Genomic DNA, 12130 nt, shown 5'->3' with positions numbered 1-12130 from the left:
ACAGCACCAATAAGAGCTGTGTACTATTGTGAAAAATTTAGTATTGCAGCAATGCTTAGATTTCCCACATTCTATCTTGTGCTTTTCCATGCAAAATACATTTTTCAGCTGTAACATTTATACTGAAATCCCCTCATTGATTTATATAAAGCAAGAATGTTTTTTAATTTTAAAGTTGCTTATTCTGACCTTTACAACACACAGATGGTGCCAATCTTGCAATAATGCCATAAATAATTTACTATGCCATAAAGTACCAGACTACTGATTATTGCCAAGTCTGTCTTAATTTTTTTTTTTTTTTCCAAAAATAGCACCTACTTTTCAAACTGACTTGCCCATTTCAGGAACATAAAGCACTAAGCATGAGAGTGACTGAAACAGATGAAGCAGTAATCTCAAGTGTTGCATAGTGTCAAAACCTCAACTGCAAACAATAACAGAAAAGCTTAAAATGCAAATTAGGTGATCAAAAAAATAACCTGCTGATTTAACTAATGCATTAAAAAAAATTACTTTCTGATTGCTTACATCCCACTCTCCATTTGTGCCCTCTCCCAAGTCCTGTTTATGTTAATCATGCATACTACCATCCCATTTCACCAGCAGGAGCTCATATTCCTTCTATAAGGGAGGATGGTTCTCTGGCACAAACCCTTCTCTCCTTTTCAAGAAGATAAGAGGATACAATCCATGTAAAATGCTACCTGTTCAGGAAGATGAAGTATTTTATGTTCTTCAGAGCCAAATGCCGAGAGTGATTTGTAGGCTGAAATGGCTACTACAGCATCCTAGCAAATTAACCAGAGGAAAAAGAAAATCGTAAGCACAGCACACAGTATTGCTATCAACTGGAAACTGCACACACAAAGAGCCTATCCACTAACTACTGAATCCTGAAAAAACCCTTTAAAATAACTATGTGTTCCTGAGGCACACTCTCAATTGCTTACTTTATATATACAATGCAAACTAGGAGGATCCATTATGTAACCTGGATAGTAAACGTCTGATTGCTGAACGCCATTACTGCTGGAAGGGTAGTTTATGTAGCAATATCCAAGCTATGTTTAAACTAAAATACTTTGGTTCCTCCAGTCCTATGGTGATGATGCATTACAATACCCCAGCAAAAAATTCAGTTAGTTCTCATAGCTGCAGTTTTGCCTAGATGCTTCACCACATCAAAGCTGAAGTCTACCACTGGAGTCAGTTGTTTTTGCTACAATTCTTGTTGTGAGTGTGTCATAGGTTCAGCAGTAGCTCATGCTCTGCCAGGGAGGAGGGAGAGATAGGGCGCCTGGTCTGGGCTAGTCAGGGAGGTATTCCATACCACAGCACATCCTGCTCGGGGAGAGGACTGGAAGCTGGCCAGAAGGGAAGGGGTTAACACTCCGGGCTGGGCTCGGGGAGGCAACTGGAAGCTGGCCAGGAGGGGAGGGGGGAGCTCTCTTCTCTTCGGGGCTGGCCTCGTGGCGGCGGGTGGTATTGTATTCTCTCTCCCTGTTTGTCTCCTCTAACATTGATTTATTATTGGTACCGGTAGTTATTTCTGTTATACCTTGATTGCTGGACTGATTTTACCTCAATCCGTGGGAGTTGTATTCCTCTGGCTCTCCTTCCCATCCCTCCGGGAGTGGGAAGGTGAGGGGAGGGAGGGGAAACAAAGGGGGAACTGTGCAGATTTAGTTTAAACCACGACAGAGTGGTAGATGTTAGGACCATCAGTTACCACCTTTCATGTGCATTACATTGCTTCACAAACAGCATTAAATGATTGATGAAGAAAGAAACCCTATTAGATTGATGAAGAAGAAACCCTATTAGAAATGAGACCCCTTATGAGACAGATAACCATATCTTGACAGAAAGGCATAAAACAATAAATCCAGTTGCTGACACCAGCAATCAACATTTTCGGCTATATCACCTACCTTGTTTTGTGTGTTGTTCCAAAGAAAGTTGACAACTTGAGCTTTAAATTTCTATAAAAGCAATCAAAGCAGACATTCAGATTTTCTTTAACCAAATAAAGAGCTGAAATAGAGACAGTTACCTGAAATAACCTGCTGCCACATCAACACGCACTGAGCTAGGAAGTTTAAACTTTAGACATATTCACATATCCCCACATTCTGGGAGAGGGAAAATTGATCAACCTTGCACTGGGATTTCCCACCTATCTCCCATGATTCACTAATACAAGTTAAAATTGTGAAACTGTATGGAAACATTAATTATGATTAACCTCAATTAAACAGTGTGTGCACCTTAGACACTAAAAACAAGCACGTACACATAAAACACATATACAAAGATGCACGAAGAGACTCACCTTATTCTATGAGCACATACCTCATGTTCGCTTGTATTCACTGTTAATGAGGGAACCAGGGCAAACAACTCATTCAGTGCTTTTAAAATGAGGGGTCTTGTATCACAACTCAACTTTGGAGACAGAGCACTCCATGTAGAACGGATGCAAACAACCTGAAGAAGATTAGGAGGCACCATTGCTAACAGCAAACCCAACTTTATTTAAACATCTCTTTTCAGCACTTGCCACCTTTCTTCTTAGTTAGGAGCAGGAATTACAGAATGCACAAAAAAAGGCAAGCATGTTAAAATTTTATCTGCATTAACGATCTCACAGTATATTAATTGACATCATGCAATAATAATGCATACCAGTCCACCAGATAAAGCAGCTACCAGAAGGAGTAAAGAGGATGCTGTTAGCAACACACACAAGTTGTAGATGTATCTTTATGTAATGTTACTGGTCCAATTCACTTGTGTAGCTTAGTTTAAAAGTAAGCTCTTTGTAGGAGTTCAACAGGATGGAAGCAGAGGAAGCTACTGAGGAAACTATGTTTCCTGGGAGCCCTCCAAAACAAAATACTCTTAATCTTTAAACATAATCAAATCCAAATAGGTCTGCAGAAAAGGAGAAGACTGTGAAACTGCAGGAATACAGCAGTTTTGGGAAAAATGTCAAATTAAAATAAACACTAATACCACAGCTTCATAACCCCTCCACTAAGCAGGTCAGTTCTTAGAATTTTCAGTGAGAGAAATCACTTCAGTGAACAAGAAACATAAGAAAAGTAATTCTGTCAGGAAACTACAGTAGCATCATGCTTCCAATTTTTAACTTGGGGGGGAAAAAAATTGTTCCTATTGTTAATAATGAATTTGGGTCTTGACATTTGCTTTCCAAGTCCTTAGAACATAATAACTTCAGCCTTTTAAATCTGCCTTTGCAGAAACTAGGAAGGCATTATGCACTTCCTCCAAGCCCATGACCGGTGTATCCCTATGACGAAGAATTCACGTAAAAGGGCAGAAGACCTGCATGGATGAACAGGGAGCTCCTAGCAAACTTTAAACTCAAGAAGGAAATTTATGGGAGGTGGAAGAACGGACAGGCCAAGTGGGAGTGCCATAGGAACATCATCAGGATACGCAGAGATGTGAAGGGAAGGCCAAGGAACACTTAGAATTGAGCTTGGCAAAGGACATCAGGGACAACAAGAAGGGCTTCTACAAGTATATCAGCAGCAAAAGGAAGATAACGGAAGATGTCTGGGAGACATGATTCACTTTTCAGAACTCAATTAAAAAAGGCACTCCACTTTTTGCCTAGATTTAAATACATGAACAGTCCACTGAATACAAGATCACTTTTTGTGTTTATGTTCATGATTATCGTTAAGCACTTTACCAAAATATCCTTAACTCTGAGTCTCTGAAATAGTTAAGCAGCTTGTTGTCAAGGCATTTCACATACTGTGCCTAAAACATCAGTGCCACACCCAAGCAGCAAAAAAATTTTACAGTATATAGAGAAAAGAGTAATCTTTTGTGTCATATGAAAAGATGAGGAAGCAGACACGGGATTTTATTTTGTTGAAGCTCTGGAAGAGAGTATAGGCTTTGAAGTCTCTTAGTGAAAAAAAGAAAAGTATTTTGATTTCTTCAGCCAGAAGGTTATCCTGAAGTAAAGGTATTACTGCTGGGCAGCAATACCAGAGCTGAAATCCAAGCTTTTACTTTTCTCTTTTTTCTAGTGTTGCAGGTCAGTACAGCATGGATATGGTAAGTACACAGGGATCTTTTGCAAGCTGAAAGCAATTACACCCAAATGAAAAAAAAAAAGAAAAAAAAAATGAAAACCACAAAACCAGCACTGTTCCCCTTGACACAGTAGTTTTTGATGCTCAGCTTTATTTCCAAGAAAACACAATTCAGATGACAACAAAATCTGCGTTATTCAGTGCACTCACACAGAAAGAAGTCTCCTTACAAATGTGAATACTTCCACTTAGGGATGCTAAAAAAGTCCTTTCTGTCTACTGCTTATATTCACAATCATATTTTATGAAGAATAACAACAGTGTACAGGAAGATCCCAAGCTAAGCTGTCACCTGCTGTATAGGTTCTCCTTCAACACTCGAAGTGATTTGAGTATTTTTTTATGCACACTGGAAATTCTTCAAACTCTTCCTCACACCAATTCAGATGCCCTCAGAAATCTTTGCACATTCAAAGGAAATGGCCTTTCTCATCTTAGTACCTGATGAAAAGTGTTCAAGTACTAAGAGAAATTTTGGTCCCTTTGGAAAGGGCAAGGGACTCAATGAAACACTTGTTTTCAAGTCCAAATCCATTCACAGCTAATACTCCTATTCCCACTATACTTTAATTTCTTCTTCAGTAGGAACAATTTAAACTGCAAAACCAGCTCAAACTAACCGTTTACCTTATCCACCTGTTTGACAGTCAAATAAGTACCTTCACATTCATCCATGTACTCTTAGATGAGAGCTTCTCTTAAAAATTCATAGTTACTTTATTAGTCTATCTACACTGATTACTCCTTACCATGAGATCTAATGTCACAGGCAACTAATCGACTGACAACGCACAAGATCTGTTCATCTCACAAATAATCTTTTTTGTATGCTCACGCATTGCATTCAGCTTCCAGAATTCACACTGAACCCCAAGATCCCTAGTGAAAAGGTCATATTTTGTTCTGCAGGAGGACACAGTGATTTCAAAAGCTGACTGCACCAACTGCTGCAGATTCTTTGCTGAGGAAAACAATGATGCTGCACAAGCCTTCTCTATATCTGCTGCTTCTGGTTTAGGGCTTATTGATCTCTCTCTCCTTCTTTCTTTTTTTTTAAAAAACCACTGATGTATGCTCTTTATTAAGTATAAAAAATGTTAATACTTATCTCTAGGATTGATGCATATTTCAGATGGAAAAGGAGCCTTCTATATATCAATACACCCGTGTTTCAGAACATCCATACATTCAGGAAGACATCACTGCTTCAGGCCCCATTTATAACATTTGGGGTTAGGTGTTTAGAATGTTTTTAAGAGTTAGAAATTATGCTTTTGCCATCAGTGATGTTTTCCACATCCATACTACCTTCCACAAAGCTGAAAGACTATTAGGCTGTAACAGCTACTTATCTAGGTTTTCGTAACAACTTAACTCTGTATAGTGAAGAAACTAATGACTACATAACCCTAACTACAGCACAACAGCGACACATATTTGGTCCTACTTAGCCCTTCCCAGATAAAAAATAAGCCTCTACTGGCTCATCTTCACTCTTAAAGATCTGCATGACAGCTCAATGAGCAATAGGTACAATATTTTGAATTTCTAGGCACTGAAAAACACCTATAAAATGTTCAGCCAGTGTTGCAGTTCTAGCTGAAGAATTACAGAGAAGTCACAAAAAGAAGTTGTCAAATTGAAAAGGAAGCTTGACTGGACAGTATTACTGGTATTAAAACTTTTTTCTTGAGAGACTTTTCCACTTGCTCATGCTCTCTCTCTGTAAGAAGCCATGTATTCTAGCAAAAACTTGGGTAATTTTGCTAAGGCATTTCATCAAATCGCACACTACTCCCTGAGGAAAATTTCAGTTTTCAGATTTTGCCACCATATCTAAAATAATTACATCTGGAACTTATATGTTGCTACAGTTTGTCTCTGAGTTTTCAGGCTCCACTGCAATGAAAACAGCACAAAATAGGAAGAGCCACAAAGAAAAACAGAAAAAAAAAACCCAAGCAAACAAAAAATCCCAAACCAACAAACACAACCACCACATCAAAACCACCAAATCACAACAACAAAACCGACAAAACAAAGAAACATACCAAACCTGTAACAATGCAGGCACAAAACCAAAGTCTAGGCAAAAAAAAAACAAACCCCAAAATAGCTATGGCAGAGCTAGGTACGAGTTTATATACTCAGCCTTTGAAAGGGGAAAACATACCAGAGCTGCAAATCAAAACTCTTCTTTAAACAATCTGAGCCACAATGCCATGAAAACTTCTTCAAGGTCTATGAAATTAATGCAAAGCAACAGAAGACTCAGTCAAAGATAAATACAAATCTATCTATGTAATGAAATTACATCAAGGAATGTTTATGAGCATATTATGGGAAGGAATTAAGAAATATAGTTTTACTGTTATTCTACACTGAAAAAAGCATCTTTGGTATCACTGAATTCAGGCAATTGATTGTGAGTGCAAAACAAATTGCAGAGTGCAGATTAACAGAAACTGAAGATGCCTTTTGAGTTGAATCTGTTTCAGGAATAGCAAACCCATAAATACGTTTCTATGGTAACAACCACTGATGGCTGGCAAGACCTAATCTGATAACATTCTGAGCGAAAATTATGTCTCTCTTTCTTCCATTTTTCAAAACATACTGTTTGCAAGAACATGAAAATATCTCTTCCACTATTCAGAAAGACAGCATTTTGTAGCACTTACTAAACTAAACTACCTAGACGTTTTAACTTTGTCATAAACTAGTTGTCTGGAAGCAGAAAATACACCTTGCATTACTATGCAGAGAAACAAATTCAAGCTGTTATGTTTTCATGGGGTCTCATTTGATATTGTCATTTAGGAAGACTTAAAAATTAGTAGCTAGACAAGATGGTTTAATGTAATTCTTTTCTATGGTATCACGCACATTCTCCGATTTCAGCTAACAGTTAAAAAGAAGGTCATAAAAAGTAGTGAGCAATCTAACAGAAGTTTCAGATTCAGCAGATATCCACACCACGCCTAAGCAATGGCAAATTGCACTTTTTGATAATTGTTTGGAACAACTAGACATCTTAGCATTTTCAGCATTCAGCATTTTCATCCACAGCAGATGAACTTAACTGAAATCTGCAGGTATCTCATATATCAAATGTCTTTTTATCAGCTACACTGAAAACAAAATATTGGTTTTGGACCAAGTATATTTGGTATGCCAAAACCACAGGTATTAAGTCACACATCCCCAGTAGTATTACAACAATCATATGCTGTCTTATACACTGAGGACTGTTTTTCATACATACACATGTAAACATTGTACATGCTAAGCGCAGTACTAAGTGCCATACAAGATCTAGTACTTAGCATACTGTAGTGAATAAATAGTATTTCAGTAGTTTAGTCAACACCAATACTCTGACCAAAAAAGTGAAATTAGGATTTTTTTCCTTTCAAAGGGTTTAATTTCCTTACCTACAAAAACATTCATGAAAATGGCAGAGATTATTTATATTAACACAATACTGATTTTAAATCTACTGATACGTATCTTCTTGAGAAGTGGAGGTCCAGCAGAAATTAAATTTTTCTATCAGCTAAAAGAAACATCATGCATTTCCAATTGCTAAATATTTTATTGAAGAGTAAAGGCATCATCTACTCACAGAAAGATAATTCTTCAGTACAGCAACATACATATGCCAGCATATGCAACTTTTGACCATTTTGTTCTTGTAATCAATGACTTGCCAGTCTCTAACATGCTCGACATGTGCTGAAATGTCTTACTTAACTGCAACTGCCAATATACTCTCTCAGTCAATATCATGGTATACTAAACATGACATACAGTCCCAAAATATACCATGTCTAACAAGTTACATTATTTGAGAAAATAACTCCTTAGGAAAAAGAAGCCAATCAAACAAAAAATGTTAAAATTACATTCATACTTCTTTTGTGGATCCTTTCAGCCTTTCACAGCCAGATGTTTCAGTTTCCTCACTCATCACTGCTCTTGTATTGTTCTTGAGAGCAAAAGGTAAAGAATGCCATTTTATCTGCTTTTTTATTTGTATTTAAGGAGATTGCTTGTTAAGGTTTGTTTTTAAAACAAAAGGAGGTCCAAAAAAAGGAAAGTGCTGTAGCCATCAAAAACTTTGCCAGTGAAGTTTCAGACTTGACACTATATGTCATCATAACACTTGACACTATGTCATCATAACACTGCCACTATCCAAAGCCCTAAAGCAGGGAGAAAAGGTATGAAAGAGAATCTTCATTTTGGATCAGGTCTTCAGGTACTGGCCAGGCACTGAGACAAAATCCCAGATGCACGGTACCAGCTGCTGCCTGAAATCCAAAGCTGTGCGGCTCCAGTCTTATATATATTGAAGACTCAAATCCTGAAAAACATTTGAGATGCTGGCAGCATGAACAGCTTCCTGAAGGGTCTTAACTGTATGACAGAACACTGATGTTTCCATCTAATGCATTCTCCTGTCTTCTCAGTGTGTGGCACTCTGGACTGCTACTGGACACAGGATCATCTTCACCACAGTCCCACTAAATAGCCGTGTACGAAGCTAAACAACACAGCTAAGAATCGGTGCAATTCTCCAAAGCCAGTGTATTCTCAGATTAGAAAGGCGCATATTACTATGGCAGCTAGTTTAAAAACTGCATTGAGAAACTGCTCATGTTTCTAGGACCCACATATGGTTGGGTCCAAGAAACATACTGTTCTGAATTCAAACCCCATTTCACATTCAATTCAATGCAATTACAAAAGTAAGCATCAGTCTACATCAAATTCTTTATTTAATGAAACCACAGAACTACAATGACATTACCATAATTTAAGTAATAATATTTTCAGTTCAGAGGTATTCAATTAGATAATCACAATTTAGAACCATCAAGCATAGTTAATGAATTAAAATTCTCCTACTGTATGATGTCTCTGATCTTTTAACAGCACTTGTAATCTGATGGAAATCCAGAAACTTATCAACACGACCCAGAATGTTTCTGCTATTGCGAAGAACACTTGCAATAGAGTTCCCAGCCTAAGGCAGATGGTCCTATAAATATGCCTTTGACAGCTGACAGCTCAAACATGAAAACTTAATTCAATAATACAACACCCAAGTGTCAGATCAAAAAAAGTCCTAAGCAAATTCTGATTCTCTGCAGTTACGGTAAAAATGTTTGAAAAATTCCATTGGTACATCCAGAAATAAATACTAGCATTTTGGAAACTACAGCTCTTTAAGAATGCAAAAGGGAAGGTTTTCTAAGTATCAAAAAATAACTTGAAAATAGTGCAGGTGTATGTTTGTGTGTTTAATTCCTCAGTGGATGCCCTTACAATGAAAAGCATCCTTCAAATCATTACATTTTCTTCTGCTACAATAAGGCTTGTTTATTTGCATGCTTCCCAACCAAGAGATTCTTATTAGCAAACCAGAAGACAAAGTTAGAATTCTTTTCTAGCCTTGAGAAAGCAACCAAATGAACTGTCAAAATACATAAAATGACAAAGCTTGGGAATAGGAAGGAGAAGAAAATAACGTTAGCAACATTTGGACTATGCTAGTATACCACACATCCTAATCAAATGATAGAAAATGAAGTTGCCACTGTAGTGAATGTTTCCAAAATGAAGACAGTTTGGGTGCAGAGACAGGTGCAGAAAGAGAAACTGTTTGTGACTAGATGACCTTTAGAGGTCCCTTCCAACCCAAACTATTGTATGACTTTATGATATAACAATGCATTTGCAAATGGAAAAAAGTACATTTACATTGCCACAAAATCTGACATTTCCCACTTTCAAAAACCAGGAATTGCACCAGTGATGAGGGTACACTGAAATGGATTTTGGTAGATGACTTGAAAGTGTAGGTGGAGTCACAGTTTTCAATTCAGATGTGAGGGGAGGGGGAAGGGAGAAAAAAACCCAACAAAACCAAAACAAAAAGCCAAACCAAACCAGAAAAAAAAAACAACAACAAAACAAAACCAAAAGCAGCAGCAGCACTTTTAGGCACAGTAGCAGTATACCATTAGAGCGAGTAAAACAGCAAATATTCTGACAGTGGGTGTTTACCAGACAAGTCAGGCTGAATGCAGTCCAGCAAGGTTCCAGGTCAACTTATTTTATGCACTCATTCAGTATGTGGAAAACCCCTTACCTATATAAAGCCTGGCAGTTCCTTTCAACAGTAGTCCTACACAGGTAAGGAACTGCACCTACACTACTGGCTAGAGAGTTCAAATAGGTATTATGATGTTAACTACGTACAAGGCTGAGGATATAAAGGCAAAAAGAGAATGAGGAGTAAATCTGACCTGAAAATATCTCAACACAAACTCACCATTGTAAAAGTACAGTTTTATGGTTGTAAAGAGCATCCAAGGTTTGTAATTCCTATTTATGTTAAACTCAGTCAACACCATTTGCTCTCATGCAGCTTTTCAGTTCCTTGTAATATTCTGCTATGCTGGTTTCTTTATGGTGAATAAAATGTTTAAATGTGGACTGAAGGAATAAACAGCAAGAAACCACTTCCAGAAAAAGCTTGGAAAGTGGTTCTAAAAACTATGCTTATAATCTTTGCTCTTGAATGTTTCTTAACTTGCATACAGTACTTGGTACAAGAAATCGATTAAATGCCAGGATAGATGTCCTCATAGGAAGTTCACTGGCTTCCACTGAAATTACTGGGAAAAAAACCCAACAAAATATTTGCTTACAATTAGGAAATGTGGTTTGGCAAGAACGATGTGTATTTTACATTTTTGACATGCGAGTCACTGTGCACTATTCATTAAAAGCTACTAGAAAAAAAAAGCGGGGAGAGAAGCCCTCCTTGTGAGACCCATTAAAACTAAGCTGATATTCTTAATGCTGTTCAAAAAAAACCAAACAACCAAAACCACCAAACACAACAACAACAACAAAAAAAAACCCACAAACCAACAACAAAACAATGTTATAGCACATTATAGCATTAGTTTCACATAGAAGCTTTTCTGAGACTCTCAGCTTAGCTAACTCAGCTTTGACAAAGCCACATGGTGTATAAGATTCTGTCTTCAACTATGTCAACTATACAAATGAAAACATAATTTGTTATGCTGGTGCAGAAGCTGACTGAAAATTAGGTGCTCACAAACATTCTGCACCTATGCAGCTGCACCCTTTCCCATAGTCAGTTATTAAGACAGTGGCAGAGAGAAAGCACCAAATCAAATCCCTCTGACCAATCGCTATGATTATGCCCTTTAAGGTTACTGCACTGCAGACTGGAGTCTAATTACTAACCAAGAGACAGACTGCATTACTTAACCCAAATGGTTACCTACTTTACCAAACAAGAGAATTCTGTTAAGGTATTGCTAGGTGGCAGATCTGAAAATGAAGAAGCAAAACAAGATGAGGGAGGCATATAAGAACTAGGACAGGAAAAATTGGTACCTGCCCACTAAGTGATTCCTTCTTTCCTTCCTCCCTGAGTTCCTATTGTTGTCTCAGCCTATCACTTCTCAACAGAGGTACAGAATGTCTGTTCCCAAATGAGGTTTTCATAGTAGGATGTGACATTTGTCATAGGCCTAGCTCCTGCTTCTTTGCGAAACAAAGTCTAAGTATAATCCAGCCTGGGAAAATACTGCTTAAACACTAAATACTGAAGCCAGCATTCAAAGAATCTATGTAAAATAAAGAAGAGCCAAATTCCACACCAAAAGCAAACACAGTGATTACCCTGAGTAAGCTTGTTCTTATAAGCCTTTGTCTGAAGCTTTTTAACTATATTGAATACTAATGTCTGTGGACTGCTAACCATTTACCATGTTGCTCTTAAACTGCTGACATGATTTCAAACGTATGACAATGGCTGGATTTTGTTGGATTGGCCTTACTGCAGTAAACACTGCATTAAAAGCGAAGAAGTGGATAAACTTAAAACTGCTGTTTGACAGGATGGGTAATTAAATATTTCTGCAGACTATCATCAGTCCACTAAC

The 12130-nt window shown here is 37.6% G+C and overlaps 1 protein-coding gene across 1 annotated transcript in view; it reads right to left on the bottom strand.

Moving 5' to 3' along the window:
- The window catches only part of FOCAD (focadhesin), a 99349-nt gene that overhangs the window by 46129 nt on the left and 41090 nt on the right, over window positions 1–12130 (bottom strand). Inside the window, exons 17-19 of the mRNA XM_005154972.4 lie at window positions 2356–2490; window positions 1935–1985; window positions 708–791 (exon numbers count right to left, since the gene is read on the bottom strand). Of these exons, the coding sequence (XP_005155029.2) occupies window positions 708–791; window positions 1935–1985; window positions 2356–2490 (270 nt within the window). The remainder of the gene's footprint in view (window positions 1–707; window positions 792–1934; window positions 1986–2355; window positions 2491–12130) is intronic.

The sequence above is a fragment of the Melopsittacus undulatus genome, chromosome Z, assembly GCF_012275295.1.
Source record: "Melopsittacus undulatus isolate bMelUnd1 chromosome Z, bMelUnd1.mat.Z, whole genome shotgun sequence".
Taxonomy (NCBI): Eukaryota; Metazoa; Chordata; class Aves; order Psittaciformes; family Psittaculidae; genus Melopsittacus; species Melopsittacus undulatus.
Note: the sequence above shows the minus strand (reverse complement) of the source record. Positions and strands in the feature narration are given on the sequence as shown.